Consider the following 26,234-nt stretch of genomic DNA (forward strand, 5'->3'; position numbering starts at 1 on the left):
TATGGGCTGTGTCATGAGAGCTCTTACTTCTATATAGGGTTGTACATTTTCTCTTCATAGGAGTGGAACTGCCCTGGCTAATGATATCACAAGCTGATAAATTCTGCTCCCTCTGATTATGTTATAAATTACTGTTTCCTTTAGAATGCACTCTTTTAGAAGAAATATAGTCTCAGCTTTTTTCTGTCTATATCTATGTGTGGTGAACACTCTATGGTGACCCCAGTAATTTTCACCTCCTGCTATTAATGCCTTTGTATGATCCCTCCTCTCCCTCTGTTTTTTCCCCTCTCTTTTGCCATGTCTTCTTATCCTCCCTTTTCTTCCTGTTTTCCACCTCCGCTCTCCCTCAATGTCTTTCTCCCTCTCTTACTCCATCTCCCAAATATGTACACACAGAAGCATGATCGAGGGATTGACACCTCATTTCCTCTGCCTTATTATATTGGCAGGAAGCTATAGACACAAGTCATGAGTTCTACCATACTCAGAGGAGAGGGATAATGCAAAAGTGTAAACATCTGGAGGCAGGAAGTATTAGGGGTCATGGTAAGGTCTGCCTGAAACTGTTTGCTTTCAAACATGAACTCTTTATGGTACTGTTATTAAACATTATTGTTTGAAGTGAATGGTTTTGGCTTCCATCAAAGTGCTAGTTGGTGTTTTCTGTGTCTTTTCCAAAGAAAAATGGCTAAATAGATTTTCTAGTGTAGAAACTTTCCCATATGTAGAAACAGGTAATTCATAAACTATGAGACTTCACTGTTGACCTTAGAAAGTCCAAAGGCTGCCTTCTGAATTGATTGAGTCCTTAGTAAAAGTTTGAGGACAATATTTAAAGGAGACAAATACATCCATTTTCTCTTGAATTAAGAATCATAAAAATTGACTGTAAAGACGTAAAAGCAGTGCTCTACTGCTAAGATGGATTTTTCTGATATTTCATATATTCACAAAATCTCTTTGATTTCTCTCAATCAGTTCCTGCCACAGTTCTTGAACCAGTTGTTAGCCCCACGGCTCCGGGGACAACGCTAGGTAACGAAGGACACATTATGTTTGTCATTGTCTGCTTCTCCCGCTCATTTCCAACCCATTTCTTCACCACTGGAGTGACAGCTTATCTGGCTCCACAGACATCGGTATCATCCTCCATTGTCGTGATCTGTGTTTCTTGAAATACTGAAGAGTATTCAAATCACTTCTTGTTTCAAAGAGAGCCAACCATGAACTTACTTAAGCACTTTGAACTACCTGAATTTGCAGCATGTCCACCGTATAGTATCTTTGGATCAGCACGCTTTCTTACTGAATCTCAAACTCAGTTATGGGGAGAGGGGTTACCCTAATCCTAATTTAGACTGTGTGAATTTTGATAACTATTATAGTGACAAATTATTTCACAGTTCCAAATTCTTACATTTTCATTATCAGTATGATTTTGTTTTCTTCTGCCATTTTAGCTAATAATATGGTCTTATTTTAGGAAAGAGTAAAAACAAAAGTATGCACTAAAATAGTAAATTTCTTTAAGCATTTCCATTAGTATAAATATTGACTTACCCCTAACTTTCACCATCATAATTTCAAGAATTTGGAACTCTTACTGTTAAGGTTTTCTTTATTTTCATTGCTTTTTTACACTCAAGAGCCCCTGTTAGAATCACCCTGAGATGGCATTACTATACCACCTTCAGTTTCATCGTGATTTTTGTTTCTTAAAAAAAATATAAATGGTATGAAGAAGCATATTAGCAAAAAGGCATGAATGATTCAAACCTAAGAAAAAAATTTTCTGGAATTTATAGCATCCTAACACATAATCTGTCTTCTGAAACCAGAAACACTATATTAATCTGGGATTTTCTTCCTTTAGCTCCCAAAATGTCTCAACGAACTAAGCCTCGCCGTCCACCTCGCAGGCGTAAAACCACACCAAGTCCACCTCACATACATAAAACCACACCAAGTCCTGAAGTCCCTCGCACTGAACTGGGTAATTGTATGAATGTTTGTTCAAGAATCCTAGCAAATCATCTGGTGGGGGTCTCATTCATGGTCAATACCAGACAAGCGCTGATGAGAGAATGAAAATATGGTGGTTGAGGCCTGTGTGGCATACTCTGTGAATAATCACACCTCTAAATGTTAATTTCATTTACTATTCATTCCGTTCTATTCTTCCTCTGCATGTTGAGGGTGTTGCTAGACGAAAGCAACTTTAGAATGTAATGTGGTTTCATGTAAGGAGGAGATAATTTTTTGGTAGTTGTGAAAGTTACAGGAATCTGTGAGTGACACAAATGGTTATGCACTCAGCTACTAAAAGAACAGTTGATGGTTCAAATCCACCCAGAGGTATCTTGAAGTACAGCCTGATGATTTTTCTTTATTTCAAAATTAAGTTTTGAACATACCCATGGAGATCTTGTGTGTAGCTATACTCAAACCTATGTATGAGGTTACCATGAGTCAGAACTGACTTGTTAGCAACTCATTTTTTGTTTTTATATAAAAGTTATATAGCCTGATCCAGTTATGTAAGTCATAGTCTGATCCAGACCATAGTCTTAACAATTACTTACTATGCGTCAGAAAACTAGACAATGACTAGAGATGATACAAGGAGAATTGATGCCTTTGAGCTGTGGTGCTGAAGAAGAGTGTTGAATATACCATGGACTGCTAGGAAAACAAACAGGTTCATCCTAGATAGGGTGAAGCGAGGCTGCTCCTTGGAAGCAAAGATTCTGAAGCTTTTTCTGACATACTTTGGACATGTTGCAAAGCAGGATGATCTTCGGAGAGGGACATCATGCTTGGGAGGGTGGAGGAACAGCAAAAGACAGGAAGACCCCTCGATGAGATTCACTGGGGTAATGGGGGTAGATGTGTCAGAGACAGTAAGATTGGTACAGGATAGAGCCAACAACAACAACGAACAAGTCATAGCAAAGATTTAGGGCAGGGATGAGTAAGCATTTTCTGGAAAGGAGTAGATAATAAATATTTTAGACTTGGACTATATAGTCTTTATTACAGTTTTTTTCTTTTGTTGTTTTGATTTCTTCTCTTTTTTACAACTGTTTGGAAATGGAAATAAAAATAGTTCATAGCTCATGAGCTATAAGAATACTTGTCTAGAACAATAGTTTTCTAACTTTGGTTTAGAAAAACCACCAGCACAAGTTGGAATAGATGGGAAAGACTTGAGCCTTGAACTCACTGAAGATTTGGATGACTTGTGATCTCTCTGGATCTTGAATTTTCAGTAAAGTAGTGAAGGTCTGCTTTGATATAGTACTTGGACTCAGGTCCTCAAAGAGTGAGCAGAATGTGCAGGCCACCTTACAGGGACCGTTGTGTGAGTGCAAAGTAAATCAACAAGAAATTGGCAACTGGATACAGAACTACCACATTCCTTCATCTCTGAAGGTTTATAGTATTTGCTTAGCTCTCTGAGAAGAATTATTACCTCATAAGATGCCTTTTGAAGGATTTTTTATGTATTGTTAATATTTAGTTGGTTTTTAATATTTTTGCTTAGCTGCTGCCACAGTGTTTGAACCAGTCACTCCTGTAAAAGAGGCTCCAGGGACAACATTTGGTAATGTCGCTTTCTACCCTTCGTCAAGTGATTTTTTTCTGGCTTAAGTGTCAAAACTATTGAACTCTATGCTGTCATTCAATTACATTCTTTCTCTTATGAGAATTCAAGGGGTGGGCCTCTTTTAAGAGAATCATGTCCAAATATAGTTTTGGGGCAGCTTCCTGCCCCATTACTTACTTTAACAATTTACCTGTCACCTTATGTTTTGGCATTGAATAAGGCCATACCTAATCCAACCTTTGTTCTAAAATAAGTCACAACTTTTTAAAGTTGAGTTCTCTGTAAAAACATCATTTTTTGTTTGGGGCCCTTTTTTTGGCTATTAGTATATTGTCTGCTTGAATAACTACTAATTGTATTTATAACCATATATTAATAAGGGTAACAACTATTTGTTATTCAGCATCTACAAAAGTGCAAATTTTTCAAAATATGACTACAAAGCTATTTGTATAAATGTTCTATTTAAAAGTATTCTCAAGATAGTTTAAGCATATGCTATTTCACTCATATTATTTACCACTAGTTATAGGAACTGTTTGCCTCTTTTGATGTTCAGTAGAGATCAAAGGGGATAATTATCATATGAGATGAAGAAGTACTTGGATATGATTTAGCCAAGTGTGAAAAAATAGTTGATTGATTTATCTTTATTCAAGAGATAGTAGGTATAGTTTGAAGTTACTATTGTTTGTCTTTTCATAGTTTTAAAGAAATTTTATTTTATTACTTCAGTTCCTGTTACAGACATTGAACCAGTTACTTTTAGAACTGAAACATCCGGGACAACATTAGGTAATGACTTCTGCCATCCACCAAATTGCTTTAGCTGCTCATTGTACAGCCCAGACTCCATCATCATCATCATGGTTTCACCATCATGAACACTGCCATGCTCTGTTGCTACTTACTCAGTCACTTCATCTCAGAGCACTAAAACCTCTTATAAACAAGTTTTCTGATGCTTTCATGAGAGTCAGGCATGAGCCTAGTTAAAAATATTTATCTGTCATGTTCTCTTGTGTTTTGTTAGACAGTGTTTTTTGCTAAAGCTGAGTGCCAATCAATTAGATGCCATCCCTTAAGTAATCTTTTCAGAAATAACGATCACTCTAGTTCTTGTCATGTCCACTTTTCTAAATGTCTTAGAAACTAGGTGTTTTGCTTCTTTGTTCATGTTTTAAGCACTAATGTGTTTTATTACTGATTGGACAAATGGGTATTTACATGATTAGCCTTATCTCTGGTGGAGCCTGACCCTTGCACTATGGTAGAGTGTTCCTTCCCAACCACTTTTCTCCAGTCAGAAAATGCCCTGCAAATCTGATTCTAAGTACTAGGCTTTATACTTTGACTAAAACACTCAATTAAAACTCAGAAAGTTTGCCTCAATGAAAACCCCAAACTATAAAGACAACTTCCTGACACTTGCCACATTTTGGAAAGCTTCTCCGTTTCCAAGACCCTATGACCTCAAATAACAAGGCTTTTCTTTCTTTAGCTACTACAACTTCAAAACGCCCCCGTCATCAAAGACCTAAACCCACACGGAGACCTAAAACATCCAGGATCAAACTGGGTAAATCACAGTTTTCTAGTTTGGAAATGATCCCTAGCAGTGCATCCCAGTAGCCTCCCAAAGCAGTGCTTGGGAAGCAATAAAGGCAGGAAGTATCATCACTGGTAATCTCCTCTGACCAGATGTCAAGGAGAATTCTGTGTACTCTGACTGGGGTATATTAAGAAGAATCCATCAGATCAGTTAAAGGAGAACTTTTAAAGGCCTGATTTAGAAATTAAATAAAAATCTTTAATATTTACTTTTGTGGGGATTAGCTAAAACCAGTGCTCTGTTGAACACTGAAGATTGGTAACAATCTAGACCTGCATTCTCAGGTCACCTTTTGAACAGAAGTTTCAGACTCCATGGACGAATTCTTGGCAAAATCAACAGATTCTATTTTCAATGATTATTTTTATATCTGTTTAAGACGTATTGTCTACCATAGTCATGTTTACATAAATGTAATAAATACATGTTAAGTTTCCATCAAATAAGTTGATTATAATTTTAAGGACTATTTCTTTTCTAAACCTATGTAGGTAAATGCATGAAAACTTATTTTTCAATCAAAGGTTTCTTATAAGTTAGAACCCAATGCTAAATACCGAGAGAATTCCATCTTGTCTTCTTTAAAATAATTGATAGTGCGAGGACTGGCACTATCATAAGATTATAATCAGGTCAAAGCTTGAAAAAGACAGAAGGGAAAAAAGCATCTACTCTTGCCCTTAGGAGATAAGTATTTTCCTTCCTTTTTTTTTTTTTCTATAAGAATTAATGTTAGGTTTGTTTGGAGTTGAATGTTCTAATTTCTGAAACCAGATTTCTTTGGTTGACTGTCTTATTTTTATTCAGTTTCTACTACAGTCTTTAAACCTGAAACTCCAGGAACAACAATAGGTAATGATACATTGTGATTTTTTCCCCCAACTACCTTCTGCTGTTGTCACACTCAGAGTCTGCATTGCTTCATATAACTGCGTAGTCCTTCTTTATTTACCCTTTGTTCACATTCTGTGTGAAAAACTATTATGACGGATTTTAAAGCAAAGCACCTATTGCTTTAAGAGAAGTTCATGCCAGTGCTTGAACTTGGTTTCATTCATTTACTCATCATGTAACCCATTGAACCATGCCATATCCCTGTGTTTTGATTAAGCACTGTGTGGTAAAGTTGCCTTTCCAACACATGATGAAGCTTTACCCCTCACCTAAGCAGATGAAGCCATTAACCACTTTCCTAGGGACACAAAGAGCCACTGCACATCTTCTTTTCTTCTTTATTTTTTTTCTATTTGCATGATATTTTGCTGTTTCCCTTCCATTTAGGTAATAAAGCATTCTTACGTTACCAATATAGAAACTATATCCGAGATTGAAATATTAGATTCTAAATCCCAGATTTGGCATAAACCTGACTGTCCTTTATTTTTTATAATACTTAGAAATGGTTATTAATAGTTGTGATGCCCTGTGAGCCTTTGATTATAATAGGGAGTTGTTATTCCTTGAATTAACAAGTGATATTCAATCTCCAAAGAATCTCTAGTGATAGAAGTATAGGTGACAAAAATTTCAAAGTAAAAAGTCAAATCTCTAACAATGTAAAAAAGTTCCGGAGTTCTATTTTCTCCTATCTGCATCCACATTTTTCAGAAATCTAGATTAAGCCATTATGTAGTAACCCAAGAATTTCTTCCTTCAGCTTCCAAAGCATCAGAATGGAACTACCATCCTACAATTAAAACCACACCCAATCCTGAAGCACCTGAATTAATATCAGGTAAACATGTGTTCCTGCAGGGTCACAAAGCAATCCTAGGGGTTAAGAGTAACCATAAGTCTAGTATACCCTTGTGTGAATGACAGTTGATACAAGGCATGATGAGTAACAGTTTCCACTGTAGAGATGGCAAGAAGAAGATTTCCAGGCAGGGCCTGGGGAAATTTATTGTCTTGTTTCCTGTGTGAAATACTCTGTCACTTAGCATTTTATTAATTTTATGTATCTCTTGAAAGAAAGCCTACATTGAAAAGTTGGGCATATTCTGTTGAATTAAAGAAAAAAAAAAACCACAAAAAGAAACCATTTATGTAATGAATGCCTTTAGTATTCCCCAGTCATGCTAATATTTTAGGGTGTGGCTGAATGTGATATCTTGGACTATATTTTAGTCTTCAAACTTCCAAGACAGTTGAGGACATTATCTTTTTGTTTGTAAACAAGACAGAATATAGTATTAAGCAGCATATATGTTACTATAAGATTACTTCTGTGTGCTATCAGCAAAATGTTCTAGGTACATAAATACTCGAACAGGAAAGATTAGGAAGGAATGAGGACTTGAAATCACCATAGTGAAAGGGTGACTAGAAGAATGGGGATAAAAGGGGGGAAAAAAAGAAATAAAAGCAAAGAACACCAAAACAAAGAATCTGACGGTAATACTGGTATGATGAGATCAAGATCAAATTCAATCACAATCAAAACTTCCCTGTACCTGGTTTGGTCCATGGACACATGCAATAATGATCCTTAGATATCTGATAGAGCAGTTGGGATTTAATCTACTAAATAACAGAAGGGCATTCTTTCTACATAAAGGTATACTTTCCTTTGCCTAGAATTTAAAGGGATTCCCTACTCAATTTGTCACAGTAAGAACTTAGTCTGTTTCTAGAGATGAGGTTTCAGAAGGCTTACCTGGCCTATTTTGAAATTTTACTTAGAATCAGATTTCAAGAAACCAAAAGGAAATTCTGATTGATTTGTAGATAAAGATAACAGAAGGCAAAGGTTATGAAATAAAAAGGTGCTTGACTTTAGGATAGGGCTATTTGGAGATCACTAATCTGTCTACGCCCTAATTCATCAAGTTTTTGTTTAACTTTTGAAGTTCTAGAAACTATCATATTGGTAAGATTCACTTTGAATATTTTGAAGCAAATATTTTTGTTTTCATTTGAAATGATATTTTAATACTTTTAATCAGTTACTACAGAAGATCTTGAACCTGTTATGTTCAGAACTGAGGCTCAAGTGACAACACAAGGTAATATGTTGTTTGTGTTACAGGAAATGCTTTTTCTGTTCATTGTCAAGCTTAGTCCATCAAACTTAGTACTGTGGCCACAGATTCTTCTGCTTCTTAATACGACATTATCATCATCATCCTTATCCTCATCCTCATCTTTTGCCATTCCATGTTATTTATTCTAAAAGTATTAAAAACTTAAGCTTTTTAAAAAAATCATCTCTTTTTGCATGAACCTGATTCATATCATATGTTGAGTTTGTATCCATTTGCAATTGTCTTATCATTCTATGTTTTCTTTATCCAATAATTTGTTAGCGTTTAGATGCAAGTCATTAAACGGTAACAATTATGTGATGTCAGGGCATTTCTTTGTGGAGCTAAAATCCTACTTTCTTGCTCTTAACTATGTGATACTTATTCTTTGATTGTCATGTTAGTTAATTGTATGATCTTTATTTCAATGCAGTATCAAAAAGTTAATGACTCTAACTACGATGGCAGTCATGAGATTTTAGTGGTGATTCTTAACTTTCTTTGCCAGTAAGAGTTCTTACGAGCTCTGGTGGCTTAGTGAAATACATGTTAAACTGTGAGTCAAATGGTCAGCTGTACAAATCCATTAGTTGCTCTTCAGAAGAAAGATGGTCAGTCTGCCGCCATAAGGATTTACAATCTCAAAAACCCCGTAAAGGGGTTTGTTTTTTGGCAGTGGGTATGGGTTCTTCTTAGCTTCTTAAATAAACATTTTCATTTTATACATTACTTTCTCCCAGTGAAATTTCAGTTAAAAAGGAATTCACATTATTATTGAAAAAAAAATAAAAGTTTCAAATAAAAAAAGCCAAAAGGACAGATTTCCTGAACTATAGGAAAAACTAGTTAAGTATGAAGAAATAGAGAGCTGTTAGCCATAGCTCTAAACTACAGACTCCAACATAACTGAAGGTTTTTCTTTCTTCAGCTCCTAAAACATCAAAACAGGCCCAAGGTCAATGTCTCAAACCAAAAAGGAAGCCAACTCCTGAAACACCTCTCACTAAACCGGGTAAATGTGGGCTCCTACTTAAAGGAGGAGGGAGCTCTGGTGGCTTAGTGATACGGGGGTTGTGCCACCAACCCAAAGGCATGCAGTGAATTCACCAGCTGCTCTGTGGGAGAAAGATGGGCAAACTCCTCCAGAGGATTAACTGCCTCTGAAAACCCACTGGAGGGTCAGTTATGAGTTGGTTTCAATAGAATTTAACAACTTCTTAAAGGAGAAAATCCTTACAGATCTTGAAGGTTTGGGATTAATGCCAGTGGTAGGAGTTATTACATGGCAGCCCATGTGGAAGCCTTCTGTGAGTGAAGGTAGAGGCCAGTGTGCTTTTAGCAAAGAAGAGTAAGGTTGACAGAGACCTGTGAGCAAGCTGAATTGTTTGTGCTTTCTGCATAAGACTCTTGCTTATGTAGTTCATTGAACTGATTGATTTCCCCCTCATTTCATTACATTTTCGAACATGTTGTTGTTGTTGTTAAGTGCTGTCGTGTCGCAGGCGACTCATAGCGACCCTATGAAGGAGAGTCCTCCACGTTTGGGTGTCTCTCATCCTCTCTCCAGGTTCATAGGGTTTCTGGAGGCAAGCTATTACGGAAGTGGATGCCACTTCTCTTTCGAAGCTTGTTTAATCGGGGAGCTCCACCCCACTCTCTGTCCACATTGGGTAACCAGCCATTAACACATTTGACACATCAATGTCACAGTGTTCCGCCTCACAGTAACCACAAGTTACCGCTGTACAGCAACTTGTACACCAGGGCTATACGACCTAGAGGATTGTCACATCTCCAGAAGTCAGAGACCCTTCAAACATATAAACAAATTAAAAAATATTATGTCCTAAATCTTTTCTGGCAATGCTTCAGAGTGTTCCCTGGCCAATGCAGCCTGAGGTTACCTGCGTTAGAATCTGGACCAAGCCTTTTTCTTATTTCAAGCAACCAAAATTTGTTTGAAGAAACTGCCCCAGTTATGAAATGGCTAGCAAACAAAGCAAGCCATTAGATTTGTGGAAATGCAGACTTCTTTTTATTTTGTTGTGGTTTTTTTTTAAGATTTTCATTCACTCATTATTGCACATTTTACCCTCTTCTTCCCTTCCCTGTCCACTGGTTCACTTTTAAAAATATTCATTCATTGTTTCACAATTACCTACTTCCCCAGTCCTCTTTGCAGTGACGCACCTCTTCTTCTGAGCTGTTGTACATATAATGCCTAATCATACATTTCTTTTATTTTTTTTATTTTCTACTAGTTTATTTACAAAATTTGAATACATTGTTTTAAAATACAAATTCTTTCCTTTTCCCTCACCCCCAACCCATCGAATTGTATGATCCCACATAATTAATCCACCTCCCACTGGACATCCACATCCCTCTGCTTCCACCCTCTTCTAATCCTCTTGGATCCTTATGCTCATTCTACAATAATTTTATGAGGTGCCTCAAGGCTCTAAGTACTAGGAGAAGAGTTTGTAAAGAACAGAATGAGGAATTGGTGGAAATACGTTGAGTCTTAAAAATCATTGCAGGATTCGCTTAAGAAGGAGGGTAGAGCTAACTAAGCACAATGAGAAAGAATGGACAGGTTCACATAACCAGATGGCACAGGCTCCTGGAACAAAAGATACCCAGTTTCTAAGTGATATCGACAGTGTTGCATTTAGAGAGATACGTGTTTTTGTTGTGTTGTGTGCTGTCAAGTCAGAACTGACTCATAGCTGACCCTCCAGTGAGTTTTCAGAGGCAGTTAATCACAAGACAGGAGATTCCTCATCTTTCTCTCACAGAGCAGCTGATGGATTCAAACAATGTGCCTTCAGAATTGCAGTGCACCTTCTGAGTACATTTAGAGAGATCCCAAGACACAGATCTCACCAATGTTACATTTAGAGAGATCCATAAACGTCTTAAAAAGGCTTTGAATATGTGACCCATAGCATGTATTTAATCCAAGAAACGTCAGAAGTAGTCTCTCCTATCAATGTGAGGTGCTGGTTTCCTTAGTAACATACACTAAGACCACTTACTTTATTTTCTTGGGTTCCTTTGTTTCAACTGAGGCATATTTTCAGATATAAATTCTCAGCAAGATGAATATGATTAATTTTTCTTATTCTTTGTTTTGCTCTTTTTTTTAGAAAAAGCAAACCCTTTCTATTATATCAATTCTTTAATTTTTTTTCTAAGTGCATCCATAGAAACACTAAGTATTGGCTAGAGTGGTTAGATAAAGCTATACTTGGTAAAATGTTTTCATTTTCCAAGGAACATCTTCTATTTAGAATATCCAAGCATACATTTCATGTTGACTTCACAGACATGCTCATTAAAAGAATGTGTATCTCTGACTACAATGTGCCCTTATTCTCAAATATTACTATTTTTATTTTATTTTTTTTTTTTTAATGTTGCAAGCTCTGGTGGCCTAGTGGCAAGAAGCTGCACTGCAATCCAGAAGTGTGCGGTTCAAATCCACCAGATGCTTTGCTGGAGAAGGAGGAACAATCTCCTCCTGTACCAGTCAAATCTGATTTGATGGTACATACCCACACAAAAAAAAATAAAACAAATAAATACCTTAAAAAAAATGTCTTTACTCATACTGAAGCAGTATTATACTGGTGAGATTGAATTTGCTGATTTTTTTAAATAAAAGTCTAAAATCCTCTTTGTTAATTTCATTGCTTTTGATTAGTTCCTGCTACTGATCTTGAACCTGTTGCTCTTGGAACTGAAGCTCCAGAAACCATTGCTAATGAGAATATGTGTCCTTCTAATAGTGCCTTTTCTATTCCTGCCGTACTTACTCAGTCATCACTGTAATAACAACTTTTCCTACATCTTAAGATGGCTTGTCCTCTTTTGTCGTTCCATTACAGGCTTTATCTTGAGATTAAGCTAGGCTGTCTGCCAAGTTATCAATTGGATTTAAGAATACTATGCATGAAATAAGGAGTCCTGGTGGCACAGGAGTTCAGTGCGTAGATGCTAACTTGATTGGTATTCATACCCACCAGGCACTCGATGGGAGAAAGGTGTGCAATTCTGCTTCCATAAAAAGCAAAGCCATGGACACCTAATAGAGCAAGTCTGGGTCACTATGAGTCAGAATCAACTTGATGGCAAGAGTTTTCATGTACTAATTTTAGGATACTAAACTACCATGTAAATAGTCAACATTGTGCCATGCTGTCGTGTGCATTATTTAACAGTATTGACTCTCTCAAACAGCATTTCGAACATGAGTATTCACCCGTCCTTTTCTCGATTGCTACACTTCATCAGTTATAAAAATACTGTTTCTTAGCTCATTTTACTTTTATTATATTAGAATCATCTGTGTGATATATTGAGGGATGTGTTGTTTCAGGGAGTGATAAGCCCTGCTTTTGTAAACTATCAACATTCAAATGTGCTAAAGTGTTTGACAGGTTAAATGCCAGGCCATGCTGTGAAAAGTGGACTCCTTCTTCTTCTAAAACACAGTTCATTCCTTATGTCAGGACACAGTATTCTTGAAGGTTTGAGTCAATGACTTTGAGATTCTAAAGAATTCAAACAGTGAGTTCTTCATTGCAGCTTTGTGCTTTCAAATGTAGGACCTCTTTACTTCCATGTAATTGTTTCATTAGCACACAAAACAACAGATAGCTCCGTTTCCTTGGAAGTAAAAATGTACTAGCAGTTTCCCCCCATAAAGATAGACAATGGGTATGTGTGTAAAAAAAAGATGTATCGAGGACAGAATCTTCCCTACTAGCAAGAGTCAGATAACCGAATATTATTAACCACATTCTTACTAAGCACATAATTTTTTTAGCAAAGTGTGACATTCTGTTTCACCCGTGTTTTATAAGTTTCCAAAGTTTTTTAATTGTTCGGTAAAATTAATCTTCAATTTCTGAACTCTCTTTGGTTTATTTTGTCATTTTTAACCAGTTCTTACTACAGTCTTTGGATCTGAACCTATCACCCTTAGAACTGAGGCTCCAGAATCATCATTAGGTAATGAATTCTATTCTGTGTTCCTCAGTCTTTGTTGTTAAGATCATTCCACTGTCATCATAATCACCATTTTCATCAGCTTCGTAAGACTTTGTTGCCATCCTCTGCTGTCATTTAACTGTCTTCTTTCTTTTTAAGTATTGAAAACACTTGACAGAAGTTAACTGTTTTCTTTTAAAAAAACTGCCTAGACCTCATTCAGACTAGCCATCTTCCATGTAATCTTGTTTCATTTGTTGTCACTCATTTTTGTCTAAACAGTGCTCACCTTTTAAACTGCGTTTCACACAGAGTTGAACTTTTGTGTGGTTTCTCTAAGGAATGTTGGGGATACAGAGGTCAAGTACTTGACTGTGCACTGCAAGGCCTGCAGCTCAAACCTATTCAGCTGGGGGAAAACCAGATCCCATGAAGATTATAGCCTAGAAAACCCACCAGTATCTATCTCAACTAGTCAATTGTTTTGTAGAAACTAAAAGGCAAAAATGAAAATTATACATAAAATGTATTATTTATAAATAAGTATGCATTGATATGAAAAGATAGGAAATACATGCATGTGTATGTATAATATATATGAAAAATAACATCTGCTTGCCCCTTAATCAAACTTGATTAATGTACAGTGAAATTTAAATTTTATGTAGCTTTCCCATGTAAAAAAAAATAGTACTTTTCAATAATTTTTAGATAATTTTAAAATACTTTTAGAATAATTTTTAAAATAATTCTTAGTTCATGGACCACATGAAAACAGGCAGTAAGTTGGATTTGGAAAATGATGAATTAACTGCTTTAAACAATGCACCATTTTCATGACTTCAGAACTGTGAAGTTTGGAGGGAGGGTCTGTATGTTTTAATTCATTGTTGCCTCTATCTGAAACCTATAAAATAAATTACTCTTACTTATGTCACAACTTGGAACCTCTTCTTTCAGCTCCTACTGAACAACAAGATCTTACTTTGAAATCAGTGACCCCAAGCCTAGAAATGCTACAAAGCCAACCGGGTAAATAAACTTTTTGGTCTGGTTACATGGAGAACTTCAGGAGACATACTGTAATCCTCTAAGTTTTGTATTTCCAAAGATAGAAAATGCAGAAGTGAGATACATTTTATAATTCTCCAAATACTACTATACAGGGCCTTTCTTATGATTGCACAGACATGTTAACAAATAATTTAGCAAATTAATTGTGCTATTCAATACTACAATAATGCTCACTTTTATGTAGCTGTTAGCTACATGAAAAGAATTTAAGAAAACAATCCGTCATCTTCATTTTCTTTCTTCTTTTTCAACTGCAGTTGAAAATGTGTAGTTCTTTCTGGTAGTCTGTTAAATCTGTGTTCTGGCTTCTGAAAGGAATACTTGTTCAGTAATGATCACCACACGGGGGAAAATCTTACTTTTTGTTTTAAGTTTCTCTTTAGAAAAGATAACCAAACCTCACATAATAGGAGCCTGAACACAAAAATGTTCCTATCACTATTATCAATGCTGTTGTTCTTTGACTTTTATTTTTTAAAATCTGACTCCTGTATTTTTTTCCTATTTCAAGATTGTGACAATTTTTCATTCATTTTGTGTATCTTTTAATTAGTTTAATAGCATGTTGTTATACATGATGAAAATACATAGTGGTCAGTGGAAACTTAAATTATACTACTAAAAATTCCATTCTGATATTAGAATTTCTTTTGAGCCTAATAATATGTTGGTATCAAATGAGCTGATACTAAGTGCTTATTATATTCCCAGCACTTCCTCACGTATTTAGTATATATTAATTTACTCAGCAGGCACACAACCCATTCTTGATCATAAGTACCTTTTGTGTATGTCTCTTGCTAGTTTCTGATGTCCTGGAATCCATTACATTTAGTGCTGAGTCATCAGTGGAGACTATAGGTAAAAATGTTCTTTGGGGGAAAGTCAGGCATATATGTTTTTCTATCCCCTTGCATTAGTCACTGCTGGATGTCCTCGCACTTTGTGACATATCTGACATCTGCTTCTCACCTCTTGCCTGAGCTCATCCACTCGATCTTGATCTTTTATATTTCATATAGTGTATTGTGCTGGTGTCTGTGGGATTGATTTCAAGTCATGTTTCATAATTTCCTTATTTAGTTTCCCTTCACTCAGGTTATAAATTTTATTTTTAAAAATACTGATTACTCTTTTCAATAGGCATATGCGCATACATGCATATCTTATTTTTCGTTCTCATCTTCTTTCTTAGCATTTATCTCTCTGCTTTTAAAAACTTATGCTGAATTGTGTTCTCACTAGAATTCTTAAGTAAAAGAAGTCAAATTATCCACTCTGCTGTGGGTAGATATTTCTGTAGTTATCATGCATATATTGTTTTCCCTACAGCATACTGTCTTCATGTCCTGCCTTTATTTCTTTACTCCTGAACTGTAGTCATCTTCATGTTCTGACTAAATTATATTTATTCCCTAAAGTGGGTCTACTTAAAATAGCTAAACTTGGTTTTTTAATTAAAACAGTTTCCATTATAATGTACTTTAGGCAGCCCACCACTAACTAGCCATTCTGTTTCCTCTCTAGCACCAGCTGAAACACATTATGTTTATCCCACCCCTAAAGTGACACTCAGGCCACAGGAGCCAGAGACTGAAGCTGGTAAAGGTTTTCATTCTTTATTTATTTAACACATTTTTTTAAAAACAACATCTATTATGTTTGAAGGACATGAAACAGATAAAAAAAAAAGTAAGCTTTAAAAAGTATAGCTTCCAAAATTTAAAATTATACTGGACTCTCTAATTACAAGTATAGATTGCTTGTTTCCTTGCTGTGTTCTCATTTCTTGGGGAACTCTGGAGACCTAATCCATAGCGAGCTGTGCTACTAACTCAAAGCACAACTCTGAATTAGTACTCAAAGTAGCACTACTACTGAGCAATTAATAGCCTGGGAAACCCAGTGGAGGGTTGGCTATGAGACAGTTCCACTCCAGGCGAGCAGAGTTTGGAGTATCTAAATACTGGTAAAATAACAATATTTAAAACAAGAGAATGAATGAGAGTTAAGACAATATTTGTCTAAGGATTTTATACATAGATTATTTTCTTCTCCTGGTTCTCTTTTGCCTGTCCACAGTCTGTAGAATTGTGGAACAGATCTTTAAGAGACTTGAAGCTACTGATATTGAAGAACGACTGTAGGTTACCATCGCACAATTTTTAAAATTAATCTCCTTTGCTTTGATACAGTTGTGGAATCTGTTACAAATCTGTCTGAACCACCTGAGACCACACTAGGTAATGACGTGACTTTATCCATCACACTCCATGTGCTTTGTGTCCTCATTGCCAGCATCACGTGAGAACCACAAGTTCTCTGTCATTGTCAATTCATGTTGCAGCACCATTGTTTTTTGCCTCATAGTTAATTTTTCGCTAGTTGCTTTTATTCATAATCATTGTCCAAAACTTCTCTTCTCCCATTGCTGTCATATGAAGACCTTGGTCTTATTCTTCCTTGAGTCTAAAGCATCATTTTCTAAACACTCAACATTGTGCTAGCTTGGTGTTGTATTGAGTGTCTCAGGTAATGTGCGTGTCAGTGTATGGGTATGCAAGGATCAACCCACTTGTATTTTCCGACTCAGCCCATGCTTTCCATTAACACTCTTTCTGTCATATTCATTTATGTATTTTTGCCTTCTTTGTTTAAGTGAAATGTGATACTACTTGACTTGCTCATCCTATAATGCATTTCTCTCTCTTCCTTGTTACCAGTGGATATATATTTCTACCATTGTTGAACAGATCTAATGGAACAAAAAAAAATTAAAAGCAATGCTTTGTCTTACTTTGAATGTATTTTGTAATGTTTGTACTTTGAAAGTATTTACTTAAGAAGTTGCTGCAAACGAAGGCAAATGTGTGTCTGAGCATGGTCATCAATTTAAAAAATGTGTGACAACGTGTTAAGCTGGTATGTATAAGCATTTTAAAACAAAATTCATGATGAAAAAGTTGTTGTAGTTGTTGTATGCCATCAAGTCGATTGCAACTCATAGCAACCCTATGTACAGTAGCCCTGAAACCTGCTCTATCCTGTGCCAACCTTTTTTGTTTCTGACACACTTACCCCTACTACCGCAGTCACTGAAACAATCCATCTCATCGAGGGTCCTCCTCTCTTGCCCTGTCCCTCCACCCTCCTGAGCATGATGTCCCTCTCCAGGGACTGGTGATGAGAAAGTAGAGATGTTATTTTGTGGTAGGCAGTGACATTTCCTTCCTTACCTCTGTGCTTCTTTCCTTTTCTCCTTATCTCCATCCTTCCTGTCAATCTACATGCTGTCATCCCCTTTCTCATCTGTACTCAAGGTTTGTCAGGCGCTTACTAATGCTTGCATGTGATATTAATGGCATTGTTAGTAGTTTACACATTCAGTTTGATCATCTTTCTTTGGAATGGGAAAAAAAATTACTTCTTCCAGTCTGTTGGCCAACTGCCGTCCTCCAAATTTAACGATATAGGCCAGTGAGTGCATCCAAGGCTGCATCACATGCAAGTGAAATATTGCTGAAGATCATTCAAAAATGGATAGAACAATGTATAGATAGGGAACTTCCAGAAGTCCAAGTAGGATATAGAAGAAACCATCTCCGGTGTCAGAGGGATCTCGGCTGAAAGTAAAGCATACCAGAAGAATGTCTATTTGGGCTTTACTTACTATGCAAAGGCTTTTGACTGTATGGGTCATAACAAGTTGTGTCTGCTATTGAGAAGAATGGGAGTCCCAGAGCACTTAATTGTGCTTATTCAAAACCTATAACTGGATCAGGAGGCTATTGTGTAAACAGAGCAGGGGAACACTGCATGGTTTAAAATTAAGAAGGGAGTGTGTCAGGATTGTCTTCTTTCTCCATACCTATTTAATCTGTATGGTGAGAAAATTATTCAAGAAGCTGGACTCTGAAGAGGACTGTGCCATTTGGATCAGAGAGAGACTCATCAATAACCTGCATTATGCAGATGACACAACCTTGCTTGCTGAGAGTGAGGAGTACTTGAAGAACTTGTTGCAGATTAAGGAATACAGCCTTTTGTATGGTTTGCATATTAATGTTAAGAAAACAAAGATTCTTACCACTGGACCAATTGGTAATATAATTATAAATGGAGAAGAGATTAAAACAATTTCATCTTACTTGGATCCACAATTAACACCTTTAATATCAGCAGTAAGGAAATAAAGAATGCATTGCACTGGAAAAATCTGCAGTTAGGGACGTCTCCATATTACTGAGGAGTAACGATATCAATTTGAGAACTAAGGTGAGTCTGATTCAGGCCATAGTCTTTCCAATTACTTGCTATGCATCTGAGAACTGGACAATGAATAAGGGTGAAAGAAGAAGAATTGACACCTTTGAGCTGTGGTATTGCAGAAGAACACTGACTATGCCATGGATGGCCAAGAGAATAAACATATGTGTCTTTGAGAAGGTGTAGGCAGAATGCTCTTCAGAGGCAAGAATAATAAGGCTTCATCTCACGTACTTGGGGCATGTTGCAAGGAAGAACTATTCCTTGGAGGGTAGGTAGGATGTAGGGTCAGCAAATGAAAAAACCCTGGACCAGGTGGATTGACGTAAGTGACTGCTGCAATGGGCTCTTGTGTATCAGAAAGTGTGAGGATGGAGCAGGAGAGAGCAGAGTTCAGATCTTCTGTTCATACTGCCATATGAATCAAACTTGAAGGCACTTAAAAACAATGTAGCAATGCTAGGCAAACATTTCCCTTCAACATCCATAGAAACATCACTCCTATATTGCAAAGCTATAATCCTACCCAGTTCATCTGAGTTTCAGGCCAAACTTGGATTATATGTTAGTTTTCAGTTTTGAGGTGAATCTTATAGAAGTTTTTAGGAGTGTGTCTTAGTTATCAAGTCCTGCCATGACAAAGATAAAACAAGTAGATATTTTTAAAAAAAACCTAAGTTTTTGTCTTACAGTTTAGAAGGGTGCTGACTTTCTCTCTGTCAGTTCTGGAGGAAATCTAGTTTTTTGTCAACATCTGTAGGTGTAGCAATCCTTGGAGATCTCCTCATCTGGAAAGGAGATCTTGGAAGGATCTTACCTTGGAAGGAGGTCTTGGTTTTCCCTTTGTCCCAGCACAGGGATCCGAATCCAAAGGAAGAACTCCACTCCTGGCAAGTCTTTCCTGGTCACACTGAGGTTCCCTTCCTCCCCAATCCTATTCATTTCTCTCACCTTTAATCTCTCTATTATACAAAAGGTGATGTAGGCTACAATTCAGGGAAATTCCATTTATAGCATATCAAGGCTGTGATCTAATTAAAGATATTACCTCCCACTCTGATCTGCTTTCAACTGATTGGTACTCACATCTCAGATCTCATCATGAAGAATGAATACATTATTCTATAACTGCCTCTAATTCTGCCTCAAAGACATCATAAAGGTTAAGATTTACAAAATATAATAGTTGCATTGTACAGACAGACATTGACTGAATCCATGACAGACTGAGAAGACTGATCAGGAACATCAAAACCTCTGATTTGTTCACTGTTCGTAATTATTGATTAGTGATTAACCTTTTTTATGTCTCTCCACATCCATCTTCTGTAGTGAGACTCAAGACTGTTTTGAATATGCATTATGTTATGACTGGAAAATGACTCTCAGTTACTCTGGAAATGTTAAGTTCAGGAAATAGTAATGCTTCTGAGGAAGCATATTTACAAACATTCAATGTCTCTTAATGACTCTATCATTTGACTAGTTTCCAAGCTTTGTGATCAGGTTAAATGATGAGTAGCATGAGGTTATATGCTGTTGAGTTGACTACAACCCATAACCACCCTGTGCAGTTTTAAATTGCCTGCTAACCTCAAGGTTAGTGGTTCAAGTGCACTCAGGGATTCATTGGAGAAAGACTTGGTTGTCTGTTCCTGTAAGATTGCAGCCTAGAAAACTCTATGGGGCAATTTCACACTGTCATATGAGGTCATTATGAGTCAGAATTGACTTGATGGCCTTGGGGCTTATCTGATTGGAGATTAAAAGTAACCTCCAGATTTCACTGCTCATACCACATACAAGGACACAATTGGCTAATCCCCTGGTTGTTATCCACTCTTCTGGCAGCATTTATGCCATTTGAAACAAATAAATGAATCTTAAAATCTAGTCAATTACTAAAGTATAGGTTTACTTACTAGTGGAGTTTTAGAAGATGAAAACAATCTTCTTCCAAAGAGAAGGCTTCTTAGTACTCTGCCTGCTTTCTTACAGCAGCAGTCTGTCATATGTGAGTTGAAACTTACATTTTTGTCACCACCAAGTATTTTTTATGGTTCTATTGCTGAAGGACCTATGAACATTGTTTATCCATTGTTCTCTGAAATATCCTACTACACTTTGCCAGAACATTTGCAGTTTACTATCTAACAAATATGCTACCTTTGAGACATTAACTGAATCTGAATTCCTTATCTCTAACCTTTCTGAAACTTCATCTGACATACTTTAGACCTGTTGCAAGGAGGAACCAGTCTTTGAAGAAGGACATCATGTTTGGGAGAGTGGAGGGACAGCACAGGAGAGGGAGACCCTCAATGAGATGGGTTGATTCAGTGATTGGAGCAGTGGGAGCAGGTATCTCAGAGACAGTGAGGTTGTCACAGGATAGAGCAGGGTTTAGGGCTGTTGTACATAGGGTCACTATGAGTCACAAGCGACTCGATGATACATAACAACAACCTTTCCAGGGTATTCTCTTTAAGAAGAGTAAGTAATAATTAATTTCCCTGTAATGCATACTTTTAGATACTTCTGTTGAATGATTCTTATCCTATACCATTTTTTTCATGGGTTTTCTTCATGACCTAACTTTTCTTACAGCCCATTTTTTTAAAGACCGTGAGAGAGGCAAGCAGTTTATCAGCCAGAATATCTGTGAGCAAAGAACTTGAAAGTCAGAAAAATCACAGCACTGAGAGAAATCCTAAATTAATAAGGTTTTCGCTTTGGAGGGACTGTTGAAAATCATGTAACCTCAGATGAGAAACATGAGGATTTAGGTTCATATAAAAATTCTAAATCCCAGGGTCCAGGCTCCTAAACCAGTGTAATCTCTAATATGTCTTACTGTTCATCTTTCTATAGGCAAGAAGATTCCCAGAAACCACCAAATGCTTATTATCTTGATTTTTGTATCAGAAAAAAAGCCTCTAAAATCTTCAGAAACTTCTAGTATCTAATAATTTTTATCCTCAGCAAGATTTTTTTTAAGGTCCCTGAAACTGCTTGGCCTTGATAACTATTTTTATTTCTTAACCCAGTTTCACTTAGTAGTTAAACCAAATAAGGTGTTTCTACAAGCTGTAACCTTGGCATCTGAAAATTATTTTCTTCCTTCAGGATATGATTTTTCATTTCCTTAGTGGAGAGATAATTGGGTTTTTTTTTTCACTGAATATCCTAGAATTTCTCCCAAGAAAGGAATAACTCAACAGCAACATTTCCTTTGTATTCAGTTTCTCATCTCTAATATAACCAGTTAATATTGTGTTTTATGTAAAAAATTAATTTTTTCATTAGCACTTGATATTAAAATGTGTTATTTTTCTAAGTAGATTTCAAATGTAATATAAAAACTTTGATTTTCACTTGAAAAATTGTATTCTCGTACTAAAAGTATTGTACTTAGACATTCTAATGAGATTATTTGGGCTTGCAATGAGCATAAACTGTTTTTATTAAATTTATTTTGACCTATTCACAAAGGTATTTTAAGTAGGTTTTTTTCTGAAATTTCAACAGTTTCATTTTGCCAGCTGGATATCATGCCTGTCACTTAATGTGCCTTCTTGCTTGTTTTCCTTGGTTTTTAATTACATAAGGAAAATATCTTCTGATACTGTGTGGTTCTGGGGAGTTTTAATAACTTTCATTGCAGTACATTTAGCTCTTTGACCAATCAACAAACATCTTTAATACTCATGTGCTTTGATTCTTGGACAATCCAAGAGTTCCGAACCTGCACCCTTTCTTTCAGTCCCCAAGCAGGTACCTCATGCTCCTCCCAAGCCAAAACCGTCAGCGCATCCAAGAGTCCCACAAACAAAGCCAGGTAAAAGAAATGAATTATTTTTTTTCTTGAAAAGTTTTAGTTATTCTGTTGAATTAAAGCAAGCATGACTGCCAATGCTTCAAAAGCAGAATTACTGGGTTCCTCTATAACTTAAGAAATATTTCTATTTTTTAGTATGTAAAATTATATTATTCAAAAAGCGTGTTACACAAATTGTGTCTAATGGTTGTTACATTAGTTGGGATGTATATGGAGAAGAATTTAATTGCTTAGGGTCGCCATTCTGCTCCCTTGGCTTTTCTCAACTTTTAAAAAAAAAAAAAAATTACTGGTTTATTTACAAAATTGTAATGCATTATTTTTCAGACCAGATTCTTCCAATTTCTCTCACCCTCCACCCATCAAATTGTACAACCCCTTGATTAATCCCCCCCACACACACATCCTCATCCCTCTGCTTCCACCCTTTCCCCCCTCCTTGGATATTCATATTCATTCTACAATAATGGTTTTACACAATACTTTTTCTTGTGGGGCTGAGTTAGTTCACTCAGTATAATGCTCTCCAGTCCTAACTTTTTAATATCCTTTCTCTTTTGCATTTACTATCCTTAAATATACAACCCCTGCCAATCATCTCATTTTAGATGTATCCTTTATACACATCCTGCTTCCAAAAAGAGTCTAAGCTGCACTCACCTACTATTCCTAGAAATGAAACTTCACCATCACTAATAATCTGATGAAAAGAAAATATTAGAAGCATCAACATTATGCTTAATCCAAGGATTGTTCTGAACTTGTACCACAGATCCTGTGATTATCTTTCAGGATCTCTACTGTGGAGGAAGAGAAACGCATGTGGTTTTAGGTGTGTTGAACGTAACTGGGAGATACTGAAACCAAATGACTCATGTTCTGAGTTCTCTCTTTCAGCTCCTAAGGTGTCCCAGCGTGTCACTCCAAAACCAAAAACACCATCAAGCCCAGGAGTGCCATACACCACACCTGGTAAATGTTTTCTTTTACATTTAAACCAAATGCATTCTATCACCACATGCTGCTGTGGTGCAACATGAGAGCTCATGGAATTGGGAGGCAATATTTTATTTATGTTCAAACACCATGTTTTCAGAGACTTCATAAGAGTTGTCCAATTGCTTATGTAAAGCTAGTGCAACAATCAGAAAGCTGAAATTTGCTTAAAAAAATCAAATGTCTCTTCTAGAACTATGTACTCTTATTCTTTAACAATAGTAACATGTGAGTGTTGCTCAAACATGTCACCAAATGCAGAAGATTTTTAAAAATCCACAAAAATTTTAAAGCAGTGTTTTCCAACCTAAGGAAAGGATGTCTAACTATTCTTTTAGTTTCTGAAATTTTTCTATGTCCAGCTTTGAGTTGATTTTTCTGCCAAATGTTTTTTCCCCAAGTTTATGAAGCAATAGCTTGGCTTAAAAAGTTTCTTTAAAAAAATGATTACTGTTGCTACAAATACATTTATTCCTTGTCCATCACTCTTAGAGGGCCTTATGTCTTTTATTAATGAAGTGATTTTGTATTTGTGGACTTGGCCAGTGGGTTTCAAGGACCCAGATATTTTCTGGGACTATGGAGCAAACAGTTAGTATAGTTGGATGCTAAACAAAGACTGGTGATGAAAATTCACATAGAGATGAATCAGAAGAAAGACTTGGTAATTTACTTCCCCCATAAAAATAAAATCAGTCATTGAAAACCCCACGAAGTATGGTTCTAGTCCGACACACACAGGATCACTATGAACCAGCAGCAACTCCATACCAATTGTTACTATTGTTCTTTACCCAAGCTCCTCACATAGCCTTCGGGGGCCACTGTTACCATATGATCTCTGACAAGTCAAGCCAACCTCCTTTTTATCTTAAGAATAGAAGAAATCCTATCAATTATTTTTCTTTTCTTTCAAAAACACAATGACAATAAAGGTCTAGGTGCTCCTACCAGTCATATTAAACTTTTCAGACCAATAGATTTCATCACCATCTCTCTCATGGCACTGTAGGAGTCACCCCACGTTCACGTGTCTATCATGGTTTCCAGATTGTGTAAATGGAAAGCATTATTGTTGCTGTGGTATAGAAAGAACAGTTGATTCTGGTGGCACTAGGATAGAAAAAGGCTCCTTGCTCAAATTTAGAATTCAAATTTGTACTACTAAAAACCACCACAAAGATTACCAGCCTCAAGTAAGGGAAGGAGCAGTTGCAAAAGGTCAGCGTTTTCACTTCAATTAAAAAAAATTTATTGAAATTGAGTCATTAAAGATAACAGAATGGATAGATTTTATTTACTTTTTTTTCATTAGAGAAGTTAGTACTACTATTTCTGATGTGACTTAATCTCATCACATCACATCAAAATGTCTAATAATTAAAATTTTTTGTTTCTTTAATGTTTAATATTTCCTACAATACACCAATATCTTGTTTCTTCACTCTTTAGAAGTTTGACTAATCACGAGGTAACTGTCAGTATGTTTTCATTTCCAACCTATGACTTTATTTTCCTGCTAATGGATTAGAACACAGAGGGTAAATCAGATGTACATTTAATATGCATTTAGTACCCATAAGAAACAGATTCTTCTATTCAAGTACAATGCTGAATCCAAAACAAAGATATGTTGTATCATTATGTTTATCACAGAATTCCAGAAATGCCATATATAACTTTTAATTTTCTGGACCTGTATCAGAATAGAAAGTAGGCCTAGGATCCATTATACAGTGGTTCTTTCTATAGATAGATCCCCTGGTATAACATGAGCTTTATCCAGTTAGGTCTTTAATGAAAAAGATCTTCTAGTTGGTCAGGAATTATCTGTTAACCTTAATGGGAAAATCTAGACAAACTACATCTATACACTCTGTCCAAACCTTGCATCATTCCAGATCTGCTTTGCAGGCATGCTTTAAAACTCTACTCAAAGGACTGCCTTGATAACAATGGATGCCACTTGATTTGGGCTGCCTGGTTCTGCAGCTCTGTGCCTTCCATGTAGATTTGCTTTCTTTACTCTTGGCTTTGTGCTTACCCTCTTGGCACTTGGGCATTTGGATAGACTTTAGTCATTGGGAACAAACCAGAAGAAAAGTTTTCCAATCCTCCTACATCTCTGTATCTCTGTTGTCTTTAATAAATTTTCCAGTCCTTCTTTATATTCTATATCTCTACTGTCTTTGGTTAGTTCGTATTTGCAGCCAGACACATCAGCCCTTTTGTGGCTAGTTTTACATTATCAGTTACAAGGGATTCTATTTGTTAGGTTTTGGTTTTGTGTTGGTTTGTTTTGTGAGCAACTGAGGATCTATGTTTCACTCTAGATATTTCCTAAAACTGGTCTCCTTTTAAAAATAATAGTTGAATTAGAATTTATGAATCATTTGCTTGGTTTACATACTTAACAATATTGTTTACATACTTAACAATAACAAGTTGTTTTTACACTAAGGAGAACCATAAGCCATGAACATGGGTGCTCATTAATAGGTTTTGGGTTTTGTTATGTGGTCTTGGAAGATAATACACTTAGAAGTAAGCAAGCCAAGGTAACAACAGGTAATACTTCACTAATTTTTATTTTTATCCAATGAAGAGTGAAAACAATCAGAACAGAGAATCATTTCCTTTAGAGTGGTCCATTTTCATTCTTTATAATCCATATAATCTTCTAGTGTTTTTGTCATTGTTTCCTAAAATTATATTTCCCCCCAAAAGATAAATTATATGTAGCTTTATTGTTTGTTAGGGAGCTCTAGTAGTGATAAGAAGTTACATTGTCAACCCAAAGACAAGCCGTTTGAATTTACC

General features: G+C 36.2%; 1 protein-coding gene across 1 annotated transcript in view; it reads left to right on the plus strand.

Moving 5' to 3' along the window:
• Positions 1–26,234, plus strand: part of ABI3BP (ABI family, member 3 (NESH) binding protein) — a 350,074-nt gene that overhangs the window by 244,331 nt on the left and 79,509 nt on the right. Inside the window, 2 exon segments of the mRNA XM_006890039.1 lie at positions 22,344–22,418; positions 23,316–23,390. Of these exon segments, the coding sequence (XP_006890101.1) occupies positions 22,344–22,418; positions 23,316–23,390 (150 nt within the window).

This window comes from Elephantulus edwardii, unplaced genomic scaffold (assembly GCF_000299155.1).
Source record: "Elephantulus edwardii isolate Elephantulus edwardi_28Jun2011 unplaced genomic scaffold, EleEdw1.0 scaffold00085, whole genome shotgun sequence".
Lineage (NCBI taxonomy): Eukaryota > Metazoa > Chordata > Mammalia > Macroscelidea > Macroscelididae > Elephantulus > Elephantulus edwardii.